Source organism: Myotis brandtii, unplaced genomic scaffold (genome assembly GCF_000412655.1).
Source record: "Myotis brandtii unplaced genomic scaffold, ASM41265v1 scaffold1460, whole genome shotgun sequence".
In the NCBI taxonomy this organism is placed as follows: domain Eukaryota; kingdom Metazoa; phylum Chordata; class Mammalia; order Chiroptera; family Vespertilionidae; genus Myotis; species Myotis brandtii.
Window position 1 is genome coordinate 340,637 of NW_005355248.1, and position 18,322 is coordinate 358,958.

Consider the following 18,322-nt stretch of genomic DNA (forward strand, 5'->3'; position numbering starts at 1 on the left):
CCTCTGACAGGAGAAAACGTACAACCCTTTAACACCGTGTCGAGCACTGAAAACCATTCTATTAACCACATGTCACAGAACTCCCCTCAACTGGTGAAGAGGAAAATGATGGCTGTGTAAGCGTCAGGGGAATGAAGGCATCCTGGAGTCATCTGGGCCTCAGTGCTTTGTAGGTTCTTGTACTTCACTCGTTGGGCGGGCCAATTGCCTGCTCTCTCTGAATTCCAGTACGTTCACCTGCACAGTGAGAGCGATCACATGCACATTGCAAGACGGTGTAAGGCGGGTCTGCAGACTTCTCTGTAGAGAGCAGAAAGCAAATATGTTTGGCTTTGTGGGCCAGGCAATCTCTGCTGCAACCACTCAACTCTCCCTTTCAGCACAAAAGCAGCCAAAGGCACTATCTGTATGTAAGTGAATGAACATGGCCGCACCTCAATAAAACTTTATTTACAAGAAAAGGGAGCTGGCTGGATTTGGCCCACGAGCCATCATTTGAAATAGTGACATAGGACTAGCCTGGCACACAGATGACACTTAAGTAGCGTTAAACTTTTGGACATAGTGAAGTAGTTGAGAACATAAGCTTTGAAGGCTGACTTAGGTTCAAATTCCACTGTATGTTTCTGGCTAAATGATCTTAGCATCCCTGAACCTCAGTTTTCTCATCTGGAAGTGGGAATGGTTATACCCTCTCCTAAGATTGCTTTGAGGATTAGATGGGATCGTTTAGGTATTGTACAAAATAAACATGGTTCCGAGAACCTGGTAAACGCTCAGTAAAGGATGTCAACGATGATGATGATGACAGTGACAGTGACAGTGAAGATCATGAGGATGATGGAGATAAAAGTGAATATCACCTGTTGTTGATATTGTTCTGATTATTTCCATTATGCTTGTGTTCAGACCACAATAAGCAGAATAGAGTTCTGCTAGGAACTGATATAAGAAATTGTGTCCATATTGTAATAGATGTTAGTATCATAATGCAATTATAACTTTAGACCTTTCTCGATTCACAAATCTTCTTTCTCCCATATGTTCCAACCACCATACGTTTAAAGAAAGTAATTGAGCAGGAGAGTGGTTCATAGGGCAGGGTCTGAAGCTAGACTGCCTCAGACACTAACTGAGTGATTTTGGGAAAGTTACGTAACTTCTTTGTGCCTCATCTTTCTCATCTGTAAAATGGGAATAATAATCAAGATTTCTTTTTTTGTTGTTGTTAATCCTCACTCAGGGATATTTTCCCATTGCTTCTTCAGAGAGAGTGAAAGGGAGGAAAGAGAAAGAGAGAAAGAGACACCCATCCATCGGTTGCCTCTTACACATGCCCCGACTGGGGGTGGGAGGGAACCCGCAACCCAGGTACATGCCCTTGACCAGGAATCAAACCCACGACCCTTTGGTGTGCAGGCTGACACTCTAACCACTGAGCACACTGGCCAGGGCATGACTTCATATAGGTTTGTTGTCATGAAATCTTAGCACAACACCTAGCATATAATAAACACTTGATAAATATTAGCTATGATGGTAAAGGTGATTATTCAATCAAAATTTGTTCAAATTATGTCAATATCTCAATTAAAATTTTTTAAATGTGTCCAAATAACTTAACATTTAGATGACAATTAACTCATTTCTACTAAGGGATACGTGACTGCTAACAGGTCAATGAACTACCCTCCCTGGGGACATGTGCGTGAGCACATACTCTTTGGTTTGAGGGAAAACAATGAAGCACGAACTGTGAAATTTCAGGCACCTTAAAGAGCCAATTTGGCAGGACTCTGGGTGAGGTAGCATGAGGAGGAGTCTCTCCTATGTCCCCCAAATCACATGATGTCATAGAACAGCCACTTAACCTACATGTGAGGCTCCCAGACGACAGCGTCAGGAACTCAGCACCCTGGTGCCAGCAGGGAGAGCCCTCAGGATGTCCCATGGAGGTCCTGTTTTAGACGTGGGAGGAGGTACGTGCTGTGGACTTTGTATCCCAAGCTGGGCTGTTTGCACGGGAAACACACCTTGCAACACCGTCCCTCTTCCTTTCCGTTTATTTGTCCCTACCACCCGCCGTGGCCAGCAGTCATTCGTGAGCAGAGGTTTAACATGCGCCCACCACTTCCGCTGGTCACCTGATCATTGCCCCTGGTGCCAAGTCTCTCAGAAAGTAAAGACATTTTGGTGGGAAAGTCACGTCTTGCCTTAGGAATAAGATGCAAATCCAGCCAGTAGAGAAAGAGTGTCCTTCCTGGCAAAAGGCAAGTCGCATTTTGTTGTGTCCTCTTCCCTAAAATAAAACATCTTCCTCACGTGAGACCCTCACCCCCCCGCCACACACACACCCTCCCACTCTGGTTTCAGGGGTGGAGATGAACTACGCGCTGAGCCAGCTCCATGAGAATCCAGGGTTCTTTATCTTAGAGGCAGATGTTTGAGAGATGGATGCTGGGAGGTTGAGACCAGTAAAAGGCTTAAGAGAGGACTCAGTCTTTGTCCTTGTGGCTGCTTGATCTAACCAGAACCAAAGCAACCTCGAGAACAATCCTCCTTATCTGGGAGCTAATCCTGGAGCCCCACCCGGGATTTGGAAACCTGCTCTCATCAGCTGGAAGGGAAGGACAGCCACGGGAAGAATGCCGGCTTTAGCGCCAGGATGGCCTATCTTGGAACCCTAAGTAAATGTTGGCAATGTCCTTTACCACAAACCCTCAGTTTCATATCTATAAAATATAACTCCTTCCCTCGGAGGTTGTCGCAAGGATTAGTCAGAATCAAAGTAAAGGCCGAGGCACGGTGGGCGCACAATAAAGCTAGCTGCTGTCACGGGGCTAGTCCATGGCTATTCATATGCAGGCATTACATTTTGTTCCCAGAAGCTTAGACTGAACGAAGGCCTTGGCCTCAGATAGTGTCATCTACCCGAATGAAATAAAAGGCTCCCATCGAATTCAGATGCCGAAATGAACTAAACCTCCCCAGAAAACCTCAGCTATCCCCAGCACATTTTGAATAATTGCAGTTTCCAGGTAGTTTGAGGTTTACTTCAAGTGTCTAAACAGTGGTCAGCAAACTGCGGCTCACGAGCCACATTCAGCTCTTTGGCCCCTTGAGTGTGGCTCTTCCACAAAATACCACGTGCGGGCGCGCACATACAGTGCGATTGAAACTTCGTGGCCCATGGGCAGAAGTCGGTATTTTGTGGAAGAGCCACACTCAAGGGGCCAAAGAGCTGAATGTGGCTCGTGAGCCGCAGTTTGCTGACCACGCCGACCACTGGTCTGAGATGTTTTCTTTTCATTGCTTTGGGTATGAATCTTTCTAAATGGTATACTTCCCCAGGCCTTTCTAAAACAGCGGCTGATGGTCTGTTCGAGGCGTTTATGTCTCTGGATCTATTTTTGTTCATCAGTTTATGTTGGTCATTAGATTCCACATATGAGTGAGATCATGTGATAGTTATCTTCTCTGACTGGCTTATTTCGCTTAGCATAATGCTCTCCTGGGGAGCAGGGGCAGGGGCAGGCTGGGAGAGGACAATGGGGGAAAAGGGGGACATAGATGAGACTTTCAACAATAAAGAATAAAAAATAAATAAAATAATAAAACAGAGTATGAGAAGCAAAATTTGAGTCCCTCTCTAAGCCATTCCTTCCAGTCCGCTGTGAGAGCTTACAGACATTCACAGGTGTTAGAACTGTACGCAGGCTGAGTCAACAGACTCTAAACGACAGCTGTTATCTGCCTGTGGTATGACCTGCAGGTGAAGACCCCGAGCTTTCATGCAGGGGTTTTGTACATCGTTTTGTAACCAGAGTTGCCGGGAGCCTTGTTTCTGGCCTTCTTGCCGTGGCTGTCATTTGAATTCTTGGCTGGAAGTCTGGTGCTGGACAGGAAAGGTGTGCTCATCTCACCCTGGCCTGTCATCCATGAATTGGTAGCATCTGACATAAAGGCTAAGTTGTAGCTTGGTGTTACCCAACTGGTCCCAGTGGCCCCCTCTCTCCAGATGTTCGCGAGAGCACCCCAGTAGCATGCGGGGAGGGATGACAAACCCCTGAGAGAGCAGGATGGACAAGCCATGATTTGTAAAATGCTTACAAGATCATTTCCTTTAGAGATGTACTTAACAGGAGTGTGTTTTAAACCACAATCACAACTGTACCTAAGTATTTTAAAACTTTCTGTCACTAAAAGAGGTTTTTCTCTTTTTAAAAAATATATTTTTTTTATTGATTTCAGAGAGGAAGGAAGAGGGAGAGAGAGATTGAAACATCAATGATGAGAGAGAATCATTGATGGGCTGCCTCCTGCACACCCCCTCCTGGGGATCGAGCCCACAACCCGGGCATGTGCCCTTGACCAGAATCGAACCCAGGGCCCTCCCGTCTGCAGGCCGACGCTCTATACACTGAGCCAAACTGGCTAGGGCTGTCACTAAAAGATTTTTGACTTGAGGCTAAAACTTCAGAAATTCTCTGACTAGCATTTGGTGACTGTTTGATTGTAATGCTGCACCTTTGAGCACATTTTGTTGTTCAGGAAAACCTTTGAAATTCTTTGTGCAATTACCTTTAAGAGTTTGTTTCAGAGTGAATCTTATCCTTTTATTTTATTTATATACTTATATTTTAAATGTGGGAGTTGCATTATAAATACTATAGTACAAAATTCTATAATATTCCGCTTTCGCTGGTAACCCAATTCTGTGAATAAAAAATTGAAAAATAAAATTTCCACCAGGGATTGTTTTTTGCATTTAAGTGTTGCCAAATTGTCTATATAAAAACAGTCTTCTAGATTTTTCCAAAATGTTCCAATGTTTGACATAATATAAGCAATTACATTTTTCACTTTTTATCTGAATATTTTGGCCTAATCTAGACACTTCTCTGAGTATATAAGTACCTGAAACAAACTGTAATGGCTAATAGAACAGTTCTCATCAATCCCAAACATGTGGACGCCCCTTCAGCGGAGAGCTGCGCGTGCTGTGCACTGGGCCAGGCTCGTTAGAAACATCAGCATCCAGTTTTCCCTTTGCCTCGATGAAAGCTTCTAAGGCAGCGGTTCTCAACCTTCCTAACGCCGAGACCCTTTAATACAGTTCCTCATGTTGTGGACCCCCAACCATAAAATTATTTTCGTTGCTACTTCATAACTGTAATTTTGCTACTGTTATGAATCGTAATGTAAATATCTGATATGCAGGATGTATTTTCATTGTTACAAACTGAACATAATTAAAGCATAGTGATTAATCACAAAAACAATATGTAATTATATATGTTTTCCCTGATGGTCTTAGGCAACCCCTGTGAAAGGGTCGTTCAACCCCCAAAGGGGTCGCGACTCACAGGTTGGTGACCCACAGATTGAGAACCACTTTTCTAAGGGCACCTTCTGGCCCTAGCTGGTTTGCTCAGTGGATAGTGCATCAGCCTGCGGACTGAAGCGTCCCAGGTTTGATTCCGATCAAGGGCACACGCCCAGTTTGCGGGCTTGATCGCCAGTAGGGGGCATGCAGGAGGCAGCTGGTCGATGATTCTCATCATGAATGTTTCTCTCTCTCCTTCTCCCTTCCTCTCTGAAATCATTAAAACTATATTTAAATAAATAAATAAAATAAAAGCACCTTTTGAATTTTCAAAGTCACACTGAAGCATTCACCCGGTCTACTAAATGGAGAGGAAAAGAGCTGCTCAAAAAAATAACAAGGCGGATGTCATGGCCGAGCATCCAAATGGACGACCAAAGGGGCTCTCCATGTAACTTCACTTTCCCAAACGGGTACACCCCATTTTACACTTGGAAAAAAATACTGAGAGCCCTTTGGCAAATAGCTAGTTCATCATGACAAGAGCAAACAAATTGCCACGCTAACTAAGGACTGAGCAGGAAGTGAGCAGAACTGAGTAAATATAAAGTGAAGGGCCACCCTTGTGTAAAGAATTTAGTCCAGCGAGAAGCTGAACAAGGACTTTTTGTGCTTTAGCACAATGGTCTTTCCTGGCCATTCCTCTTCTTTTCAGTTAAGACTTTTCACTTATTTTGATTGCAAAGTTAAAATTAGTTTTCCCAAAAATACATGTCATAAATGCTTCCCCCAAAATAGCTGTTTATATTTTACACCTCATGTAGTTTGCAAACTCAAAGATAAATGCCTGCTTTGTTCTAGATTAAAGATAAAGTAAAATACTTTGAAGTGAAAAGAAGAAAAGCATTGATAAAATTATCCCCAAACTATTTCACTAGTAATCCTCATTCAGTATAATTACTCCATGTATAAATCTGTACTGTTCACTATTTGGGTCTAGATGCCCAAAATTCACCTTTGAGTGAATCATTCATTCAATTATTTAGAGTTTATCTTATATTTAACTAATATATGAATATGAAATTCTCAGTATTTTACTTTTGTCAACTAGATGAACATTTTTAAACCACTATGTGTTCCAATAAACCTGGATATGAAACCCTGATCATTTAAAAATAAGTTTGCTGTCATTTGAAAATCAGTCATGCTGCTATGGCTAGCACATGTAACAGCCTCTTAGGTGACTCTTAGATATTTATATTGGTTGGTTCTCATTACATATGAACAATGTGTTCTGAAGTGGCCCTGGAAGAATTCTAGAGGTGAAATTTTTAGCAACGAGGGTGCCAGCATGTACCCCACTATTAGATGGGCTATGAATCCTTCAAGGTCTCAGACTGTCTTTAGATTTGTGCCCTGGTGCCTGGCACAGAGCCTAGAACATGATGGTGATGATGGTGATGACATGATTATGATGGTGGTGATGGTGGTGATGGTGGTGATGGTGGTGGTGGTGATGGTGGTGATGGTGGTGGTGATCATGATAATGATGATGATGAAGATGATGATGAGTACTGAACTAAACTGAGGACCTGAGAACTGGATTAGAAAGTGGAGACTATGTGTTATTTCCCCCTTGCTCTGAAATTTATTAATTTTACTGGTGATTGTGAGTAATTACCTAATCTTATTACCAGTTTTTACCTTCTTTAGAATAAATATATCACCACCTTTAATCTTTCTCACATGTGTTAAGAGAACTCAAGAGCACTTAAGATACATCTTATCAGAAGTGAAACATAAAGAGGCCATATCAATTGTAAAATAGCTGGGAAAGGAAATAACCCAAATACTGAGGTGTATTACCACAGGCAGCCACACATCTAGGTGCCAGACATTTTGCATATATTTTCTGGTCTTCATACCCATCAAATATAATAATATTATTGCTAGAACAAAGATTATATTATGTAATAATGAATGAGAAACCTGAGGCTTAAAGGGAAGCTAAGAAACTTTCCTAAGTTCATGCAGTTAGCAAATGGTTCAACCAAAAATTACAGTTCTGACACCAAAGCTCCTGGACTTTCTCTTAAATTAAGCAGGAGAAAGTATCCTTAGTCATATAATCTCACAAATATTTAACTAAAATTGTGATGAATGCTGTTTTATATATATAATATATAATGCTGCTATGTGTATATATACTCATATCATAATCACAGATGATATACAGGCATATACACATCTATATTGTGAGATATATAATCAGAGATCAGGGAATGAGTAAGCTGACATTAAAGCTGATATCTGAGGAATGAGCATGCCTTTATCCAAAGAAAGAGAGGAAGAACTTCAAACGTTCTCTCTCACCCTACACAGAATACCACATTTTGTCCTTTTGAGAGCTTGTGAAGGCAATGAAAAGAATGCCATTTTCTACTATAAGCATTCCCTGTGCTGTTTTAACAGTTGAAACACTGGATGCATCGTGTCCAGAAATATTCTTTCTCAACCTCATGAGGCCACGAAGCATGAGGCACTGACTAAGGGCTGGCAGCTGGGTTCGAGATGAACCCTGTGGACAACTCGCGACGCATGTTCCAGTCAATAGACAAGTCCGCCCTGAGAGGGCGGCTTCCCTTATCAGCCCTGTGTGTGCTTTGCTACAAAAGCTATTTTGCAACTTTCCAGAGATAGTCCTTCCTGTTTATCAGCAGAGACTCTTCCACATAAATGCTTTTTTTTTCCTGTTTGATTGAGACTGAAATGATATTATTACTCACTGGAAGTCGTTTGAGCTTTCAACATTTCTCAGCCCCTGATAATTTTAACACTCAAATGCTTCTTATCAACAGAGCGAAAGTTCAGTCGACAGTAAAGATTGGTTATCGATGTCAGAGTATCTTTTGGGAAAAAGGAAAGATACAACAAAATCCCAGTGAAGCTTTTTACTAGTGCAAGGGTCACAAACTCAGATATTCTGGTCGCCAGGAGGGTAACTCAATGAGAAATAAGTCCAGTAGGCACTGTTGATCTGAGCTCTGTGTCCTATCTGAAGGGTCATCAGGACTCAGGACCAGGCCAATTCTATGCAGGAATTAGGTCAGTGTCACCAGATGTCCAGGTTTTGTTGGTTTTGTTTTTAAGAGAAACCAGCAATCCAGATTCTTATATAATATCTCCATGTTGTTAATGTTGGCGTTGAACTTGTTTTAACACCATGCAGTTCTAATGAAACGTACCCATGAGTGACTTGATGACCTTGGTTCTAGCTGCGGGACCTTAAATCCTAAGAGTTCAATAAACAGTCATCCAGCTCTTGTCCGTGCCAGGTACTGTGACAGGCACCAGAGATTCTAAGACAAATGCAACCCAGCACCTGTCTTAGAGGACCTCGCTCGGGTCGCATGTGCAGGAGGCAAATAATTACTATCTAGAAGGATAAGGTGAAATTAATCGTGGAATATCACACATATTCAATTAAAAATCGTGACATGTGTTGTAAAATAAAAATGTGCATAGCGCAGTGAGAGATCAGGGAAGCAATAAGCTTGCATTTAAGTTGACATCAAGCATGAGCACACACTTATCCAAGGCAGGAAGGGAAGAAGAGCACCCTGGGCAGAGGGAATATCGTCTGCAAAGACCTGAGGGAGGAGGGAGCGTTGTGGATCAGTCCAGGGAACCAAAGGGGCCCGAGGGAGTGATACACAATGTACAGGGGAAAGAGTCACACGTAATAGAATGGAGAGAGAAGTAGGGATAGATCATTGTCAGGATTTTAAGCAGGAGCATGGCAAAGTAAGATCTGGGACTTTAAGGAATCATTCTGTCTACAGAGTGGGAAACAAAGCAAGGCTAACAAGCCAATAGTGGAGATAATCAGGAATCATAAAAAATACTCAATCCAGCCCTGGTTGGGTGGCTCAATTGGTTGGAGTGTCCTCTGTACACTAAAAAGGTTGTGGGTTTGATTACAGGTCAGGGCACATACCTAGGTTTCAGGTTCTAGCCTCAGTTGGGACATGTATGGGAGGCAATGGATCAATATTTCTCTCTCACATCTCTCTCTCTCCCTCTCTTTCCCTCTTTTCCTCCCTCCCTTCCTCTCTCTGTAAAATCAATAAAAACATATCCTTGGGTGAGGAATAAAAAAATATTCAACCCAAGAAAAATCAAGAAAGAAGAGAAGGAACAAAGACCAGATGGACAAATACCCAAACATATAAATAATTATATTAAAAACAAATGGGAAGAACAATACAACTAAGAGACAGATTGTAAGGCTGGATAAAAAGCAACACCCAATTGTATGCTGAACTCAAGCAATCCACTTTCAATTAAAGACAAGATAGGTAAAACAATAGAGGATAGAAAAGATATATCATACTAACACCAATCAAGCACAAGGGGGTATACATAATATATTATTCCATTTTTATTACATTATTGGAAAAAAAATACAGTGACAGAAAGCAAATCAGTGGTTCTCTGGGCCCAGAGGGTGGGGACAGCATTGGCCAGGAATGGCACAGGAGGCAGAAGTTTTGGAGTGTAGAGATGTCTTGTACCTTGATTGTGTATAGGACTGAACACATTTGTCAAACCTCAACAGATATACTTAGAATTGGTGCCTTTTATTGTATATAATTTATAACTCAAGAAAGATGGTGAAAGGCAGGGAGGAATAAAGAGGAGAAGAAAATAAACAGGGAAAGGGTAGGAAAAACAATAAAGCATTTTTGTTTTCAAAGAGTACAGTCACTTCAGTAAGAGTAGCCCTTTACCCCATCATAGAAAACATTTTAGGGTTGTTTTTTTTTACCCAATTATCTGCCCACATCTACACTCTGAAGGTCTCACCTTCCACCTCAAGGAATTTATCAAGCTCTGGTACCAAAGATAACTGTACCCCAAAGGGAAATTCTGATAACAGTTGGTGATAGTGAAACTTTCACCCAATCAAATGAGGAATGCCTCAAACAGGGGAAGCTGCCCAGCCCACTTGGCTATCTATGACGCTGACCTCTCCCTTTCCTGACCTCACTCGCTCCGTCTCTAGCCCCATCTTCCTTCTGTGGTTGAAAGCCACACCCAACCCTCTGCAATTCTTTTAATCTTCAGAATCTCAATTCCCTCTCTTCAATAAGGAAGACCAATTTCTACATCCTCCCCCTCTCCCAGCAGCAGAGAAAAATGAGTAGGCATCAAAGTGTTAATGGTGGGTGTTTGGGTACACAAAGGACCAAAGCAAGACATCCAGCAGAGAAAAATGAGTAGGCATCAAAGTGTGGGTGTTTGGGTACACAAAGGACCAAAGCAAGACATCTACATTTCAGAGGGTAGACACATTTCATACTCTAAGGACAAGTAGGCTGCCTAAGGGAGCCAGACTCTAAGACTCTGGGGAAGGACTTGGGACAACCAGGTGGTAGAGATGTGACAAAGCGGTAAGACAGGGCTGAGGGTGGCAGCAGTTGGAAAGAAGAAAAGAAAAACTTACAGATAAAACAAAACAATATATAAACAGCTTGGTGTATAGCTACATCCCATGCTAACAGTTGGTTACATGGAAGATGTCTCATCAAGCACCACAGAAAAGATATAATCCATTCTCATATTGTGAAATGATTCCCTGATCAGAGATGATTCAATTCTCTGATTACATTTGAATAATAATTATTTAGAGACCCTGGAAAATTAACTTCCTACACCTTAAATAATGTACTAGTAACATTTCTTATTCACGTCAGATCACATGGACTCAAAGCCTTACTCATTACATAGACATGGAAGTGGATGCAGTATGAATCTTTTCAAACAACGGAGGCTCGCTGTAGAAAGGCACAGCTACCTCTATAGAGGCCTCATGTTCCTCCAGCTTGAGAGTGATGGCACGGCGAGCCTCACGCACCGCCCAGGTGTTTTCATGACCTTTATTTCTCCAGGTGCCTCCTACTCTGACCACACGTTCCCGGCCGAGAAGCTGGATGATGCTGTAGCTCCCGGCCACGAATATACCTACGAGTGGGCCATCAGTGAGGACAGTGGGCCCACACAGGATGACCCGCCATGCCTCACCTACATCTACTACTCCTATGAAAATCTGATACAGGACTTCAACTCTGGGCTGATTGGACCTCTGCTTATTTGTAAGAAAGGTAAAAAAAAAAAAAAAGAACAATAGCAAAGCTGTTGGAGTGGTGAGGAGTACTATACTGGAAAGGCTTGGGGGAGGGGATCCTGGAACCTCTCAGCAAATCGAGCAGAGGGAGGAGGGTGGGAAGCAGACCATTGATGGACATTGGCATCAGAGGGACTGGAGTCCTCCTCTGGTCCTTCCAACCCCTCCTCCATCTCAGTCCTGGAGCCTTTCTGAGTAAATCCCTGTCTGGGAGTTGGTTCTGAGGCCACGCCTGTGTGGTCTGCATGTTTACCTCAAGGCCAAGTCTTCCTGCAAGTGTACAGCAGCCTGCCCTCTGCTGACAGCACTGGGGAAGAGCTTTGCCTAACGTGTCCGAGGTTTGGGTTGGTAATTTGGTCTCCAAACACACAAAACTCTAGCTTCCTTTCTCGTAAAGAGTGGGACACTTTGGGCAGCAGGTTGCAAACACACTAACTGACTTATAAGAAATTTCATCGTCTAGGCCTCTGAGGAGCCAGCTTGGATTTTCATTTTACCTGAAAAGAATTCAGCTCATCTTTCATGAAAACAAATGATCACACGAACTGCACTGTGGGAAATAATGGGATGAACTCGCCGTCTGTCTGCACAGACGCGCATACCATCCCTACATCAATTCCTAATCATTTATTCACTACACAAATACATGTGTTCCTTGCCTGGCATACAGAGGATACTGGGATGGCACACAAAAAATCAAAACTTATAAAAAGCTCTTCTTTCATTTTACTTTCAGCTGCATTTTGTCCTTATATGAGAATTCACCTTGACCCTCTCAACCAGTACTCTGGTGAACCATTCCATGAACAGCAAGGTGGCCAGACGAAACTTGGAGAGCTGGGCTTTTACCAACCAAGATCTGGTACCTGTGTGTTCGTCTGCTGACACAGGAGGAAATGATACTTTTGCCAAAATCTTGACAGTCACCAAATGTTTCCTCTCTATGTCAAGTCAAATTTATCTTCAAAGCCCCATTCCTCAAGGCTATGATGCGCCAGAGAAAATGTTTAATGTGGCAGCAAGATTTTCATAAGCCCCTAATCATCATTACTTGATAAAGATGCTATTTATTTTTATTTTTTTATTTTCATAGATTCTTAGAGAGAGAGGAAGGGAGAGGAGGGAGAGAGAAACATCAATGTGAGAGCTTAACATTAATCAGTTGCCTTCTGCACGTCCCCTACTGGGGATTGAGCTTGCAACCCAGGCATGTGCACTGACTGGAATCAAACCAGCAACCTTTCGGTGCATGGATGACGCCCAACAACTGAGCCACACCAGCCAGGGCAAGATGCTATTTTTAAAACAAGAATTTCTCCGAGTCGGCATCACTAAGATTGGTTGCTTGCCTTCAGCTCTGCCACCTAGGAACAGCAAATGAGAGTTTTCTACCTGGGATGCTATTGACAAGCACGTCTTTTCTTTCCCAGGCACCCTCACCGAGGATGGGAGTCAGAAGATGTTTGACAGGCAGCAGGTGCTCATGTTTGCTGTGTTTGATGAAAGCAAGAGCTGGAGCCAGTCATCATCCGTCATGTATACAGTCAACGGCTATGTGAATGGGACGATGCCAGGTAACGCGCGTTCCCAACAACACTAGACTCGTTAGTGCCTTAGACCTGCTGCTGTCCTCCCGCACTAAGAAAGGTGATCGTACCCATTACTTTCAACTCTTAATCAGGAAGGTAAGGTGATCTAGCTCAGTGGTCCTCAAGGTTTTATCATTTAAACGAATATTTTTATTGATTTCAGAGAGGAAAGGAGAGGTAGAGAGAGATAGAAACATCAATGGTGAGAGAGAATCATTGATCGGCTGCCTCCTGCATGCCCCCTACTGGGGATTGAGTCCACAACCCAGGCATGTGCCCTTAACCAGAATCGAACCCGGGACTCTTCAGTCCAAAGGCTGACACTCTATCCACTGAGTCAAACCAGCTTGGTTGAGATTTTGACATGTTTTTTAAACCAGCAAGTACAACAGGCAAACTGGAGGCTACTAAGGGAAGGGGTGGGCAGCAGTATTGGATGGAGAGCTCTGAGCAGGTTTCACCTGGGCCTTCACTTCCAGGAAGGCCTCCAGGATATCAGCTCAGTCTCCTTCAGTGGGTTCTGTGGCCCCTCTGCACAGTGACCCTGCCTTCAGCCACAGAGGAAGCCTTGCAGGACGGATGTTCAAGGTCAAGCCCTGGCAGGAAGGGTCAGCAGGGAGAAGTCTATAAAAATACGGTAAAGATGAGCAGGAGACTCGGAGAAATACCAGCCTACGGAAATACTTCTAGCACTTCAAACGGTGATAGATGAATACTATTCAAAGGCATTTAGGACCTTTTCTCTTTCCATCATAGCAACTGCTAAGAGAAAAGGACTGACTCCCACCTATACCACTTTTACTTCTATCTGATAGAAATGCTTAGAGCCAAAGATCCTGAGGAAAAAGCAGAAAAATGAAAATATTACTTTATTAAATTTCTCACGGGTCCTTCTCTATATATGAAAAATCACAAATGGCTTCACCTACCACCAACCAAACTTGTCAGGAGTTGAGGTCTGGACATTGCTTTCAATTGTTTTCTATTTCATTTCACTGCGTCTCTGCCTGGGCTACTACAAACACACCCCGATGACTCTCGGCTTTGATTCAGCATCCAAAACGTAGTTAACTGAGGCTCCTTGCTCATTTCACTACCTTAGTGTGGCCCTTGGCCGTTAGTTGTCAAGATGAGCTAACTTACAAAAATGATTAACCGTCTCTCCTGGGACAGATGGTAGTTAAGAATTTTTCACGTGTAAAATAGCATGCCCAGTACTATAGGCCTTCGAGAGGCATGTTCCAAGGAGAAGCTGTATCTGTGTCCTGGCCGATTGAATCATCTGCTAAATATGCAGAAGCCCCCAGAAGCAAACCATAGGCACAAAAATAAAAGTAATAACTTGATCAGGGCATGGAGTATATGAATTTGTAGTTGAAAAAGAGAGACCAGTTGGGGTTAAGAGGGGCAAGGAAGGGAAACGGCATGAGGAGAAACAGAGACGTTAATGCTTGTAAACAGCCTCACGAAGCATGTAGACTGAATAGCGGTGGTAAATGCTAATACAGATGTACTGAATGCTCCAGTTGATATGAGCATCTCTTTGGGGTGCTAAATGCTTCCACCAAAGCCTACCTTTCAGCTTCATTCTGAGGTTCTAGCTTCTTGTTCTCATCATGATGTCTGAATCCCTGTCTTGTTGTAATGGTCCCCCAAAAAAAGACAAGCCCTCAGCCCCTCTGTGGGTAAGAGGCTGATCCTCAGCCCCACGACCTTACCTCTAGGGTAGCACTTGCTGCAATGAGGTGTGACTGCTTGTATCTAGTGATTATGGATCTGAAACTTAAAACCCGGGCCAAGGAGAGAAGCCAGGGTTGGAATCTCCCACGCAGCAAAGGAGCGTTTTCCCAGTCGCTGTGGGGGCAAAGAAGGAGCAGAACTCAGCCTCTGCGCTCAGTTCCCATGACTCCGCCCATGAAGTGCTCCCAGGGGCCCAGCACATGAGGACTTGTCCTCTGCGTTTTAAGGAGAGCCTGTGACCCACGGAGTAATTCATTGCCGTCTCATTAAAGCGATCAGCAAGGGGTACAGGCGCAATCGGCAATCCTTAACCACCTTCACACTCTTCCTCAGGCAGAGCTTGCGCCTCTCTCTATCCTGCTGAGATGTTAGGCTCTGAACGCAGCCCTCATGGAGACTGGCGACTCCCTCCAGCTGAGCCCAGATTGGTTCTAGGTGACCAGCGGCCAGGCTTGCTCAGGACTGTCCTGGTTCTAACAGTGAAAGTCCTGCATCCGGGGAAACCCCTCGGTCCCGGTAACCCAGGGTGGTGGTCATCTACCTGGCTCCCTCCTTGGCCTAACCCCTTAGCAATCCCTGTCTCTGGACTAACGCCCCCTCTCACGGCTCTGCTCTCACTTCTGTAGTATCCCTCACCGCAATGAGTGGCAGCTGCTTGCTGGCCCACCTCTCAGATGTCTGCGTTTCCAGGGCGGGCACTACCGCTGAGTGTCTATTCCTCAGAACCTTGCACAATAGCAGCTACTCGATCCATTTGGGGTGAAGAAGTTCTTACCACAGAGTGCTGACTGCCTGGCTTTGCCCCCATCTCTCTTCCTCTCGCAGATATCACCGTTTGTGCCCAGGACCACATCAGCTGGCATCTGATCGGCATGAGCTCTGGACCAGAACTCTTCTCCATTCACTTCAATGGCCAGGTCCTGGAGCAGAACCATCACAAGGTCTCAGCCGTGACCCTCGTCAGCGCTACGTCCACGACTGCTAACATGACGATGGGCCCGGAGGGGAAGTGGATCATCTCATCTCTCATCCCCAAGCACTTTCAAGGCAAGACACGCTCCCAACAGTCTTGCTTATGAATGTAGGATCCTTCTTCCCAGGCGCTAACTCCCTCCTTATCCTTTGCCTTCTTAAGCCACCCACACTCCAGACATACCTGCCTTGGTCCCTCGGAAGAGAACTTACATTCTCCACTCTTAGATTTACAGCCTTACTTGGGGATAAAGGAAGGGGAGGAATCGACAAAGACTTTTTTAAATGAAGCAAAAGCTGAAGAGGTCTCTACTTCCTTGAAAGGAAAAGGGAGGAAGGAGAGAAATGCACATAGAGATGTTCTTTCTTGTGGTATTTAGCATGTAGCTAAAAGAAAGATCTGGATGCCAGAACAAGGCAAACGTGCAAATGTATAGAAGTGCCAAGTTACAGAAAGTGTAGAAGTTTTAACATGAAAAGACTGTGTTTTAGAACAAAATGAGCACAAAGAGGAACCCAATGACTGTACACTGAATAGCTCAAACCTAAAACCTAAGCAGCTGAGGAATGAGCTTGAAAGAGCATCAGTGAACTCTGGTGGGGGAAGGTCAGCCCAGGTTGTTATGTGGTTCCATGTAAACAAAATACTCATTGTTCTATTACACATAGTTGCTTTGAAACTATTGGGAGGAGGTTTCCTATAAATAGAGACTAAATTATAAGCAAGTGATATTAGTATAGGAAATTATTTTGTTACCAAAATAATATGTACAAGCAAAACACATAAGAAAGACGATTGGGACCATTTCATTTTATAAAAAAGATTTATTTTATTGATTTTTAGAGAGAGAAGAAGGGAAAAGGAGAGAGAAAAACATCGATGTGAGAGGGAAACATTGATCAACTGCCTCCTGCACACTCCCAACTGGGGATCAAACCCGCAACCTGGGCATGTGCCCTGACCAGGAATCGACCCTTTCAGTGCACAGGACAAAGCCCAACCAACTGAGCCATGCCGGCCAGAGCTCGGGTACTGTGGTATATTTTTGCACTGAGCAGTCAAAATTATATTTGAACTAATGAAGTTGTCACCCAAGTGATCATAAAACAACAAAACTAACATTGTTGAGGTTAATTGCTTTTGTATTAACTTACTTAATTTTTAACAATTTCATACAGTATTACTGTATTCTTTTGATTTTACAAATAAAGGGGCAGATGACAGGAAAAAGGAGAAGTCAACAAGACCTAAGTCATAGGGTCTTCAGGGTCTGGAAGCCACAGATGTTCCTGCTCTGGAAGAAGCAAAGGCAATCTTCCCAGATTTCCCTCCCAGCCTGTCCCCTCTCTCCCTTGCTTTCACCATTATCAGTTAACCTTTCCACCATTAAAAAGTTACAGTTTGGTCAGCTTTAATTCCTTCTCCCCAATTCTTTCACTGTCTGTATGTACTAACTCAGCTGGGATGCAGGCTCGCATCGACATTGAGAACTGTGCCAAGAAGACGCGGAGTCCTAAGGGGCTGACGCCCGAGCAGAGGCGGCACATGAAGAGGTGGGAATACTTCATCGCTGCGGAGGAAGTCATCTGGGACTACGCACCCTTCATTCCAGTGAACATGAACAAGTGAGTGGGGGGTTCTGACCACTGTGCAAAGGTTCAGGCATGTTCCATGGGGTCCTGGGTTCGCGGGTGAGGTGTCAGGAGTTGACAGCTCTCAAGGGATTACATGTTTTGGATTCCGTTCAGGTCTTGTTCAAAATCAACATGGAATTACCCCAAACTCACTAAAGGAAATAATAATAATAATAATAATAGCAGCTACCACTTGTCGAATGTTTGCTATTGTCAAGCACTGTGTTAAATCCTATCTAAGAGCTTCACTTTATCTCTAGAAGTGAGAGACAGCTCTTATTTATTAAGTAGACTAGAGGCCCGGTACACAAAAATTTGTGCACTCAGGGGGGTCCCTCAGCCCGGCCTGTGCCCTCTCACAGTCTGGGACCCCTCAAGGGATGACCACCTGCTGGCTTAGGCCCACTCCCCAGGGGATTGGGCCTAAGCTGGCAGTTAGACATCCCCCTGACAGCCTGGGCGCCCTCGGGGGATGTCCACTTGCCAGCGGGGAGCAGGCCTAAGCTGCAGTCAGACATCCTTAGCGCTGCTGAGGAGGCAGGAGAGGCTCCCGCCACCACCGCTGTACTGGCAGCCGTCAGCCTGGCTTGTGGCTGAGCAGAGCTCCCTCTGTGGGAGTGCACTGACCACTAGGGGGCAGCTCCTGCATTGAGCATCACTATTGCACATAGTGACCAGTCATTCCCAGTCATTCTGCTGTTAGGGTCAATTTGCATATTACCCTTTTATTATATAGGATAAAGGCCTGGTGCATGGGTGGGCGCTGGCTGGTTTGCCCTGAAGGGTGTCCCAGATCAGGGTGTGGGTCCTGCTGGAGTGCCTGGCCAGCCTGGGTGAGGGGCTGATGGCTGTTTGCAGGCTGGCCACAGCCCC

The 18,322-nt window shown here is 44.2% G+C and overlaps 1 protein-coding gene across 1 annotated transcript in view; it reads left to right on the top strand.

Moving 5' to 3' along the window:
- Positions 1–18,322, top strand: part of F5 (coagulation factor V (proaccelerin, labile factor)) — a 60,393-nt gene that overhangs the window by 9,622 nt on the left and 32,449 nt on the right. Inside the window, exons 4-7 of the mRNA XM_005861214.2 lie at positions 11,278–11,490; positions 12,944–13,087; positions 15,668–15,889; positions 17,275–17,440. Coding sequence (XP_005861276.1) covers positions 11,278–11,490; positions 12,944–13,087; positions 15,668–15,889; positions 17,275–17,440 — 745 coding nt within the window. The remainder of the gene's footprint in view (positions 1–11,277; positions 11,491–12,943; positions 13,088–15,667; positions 15,890–17,274; positions 17,441–18,322) is intronic.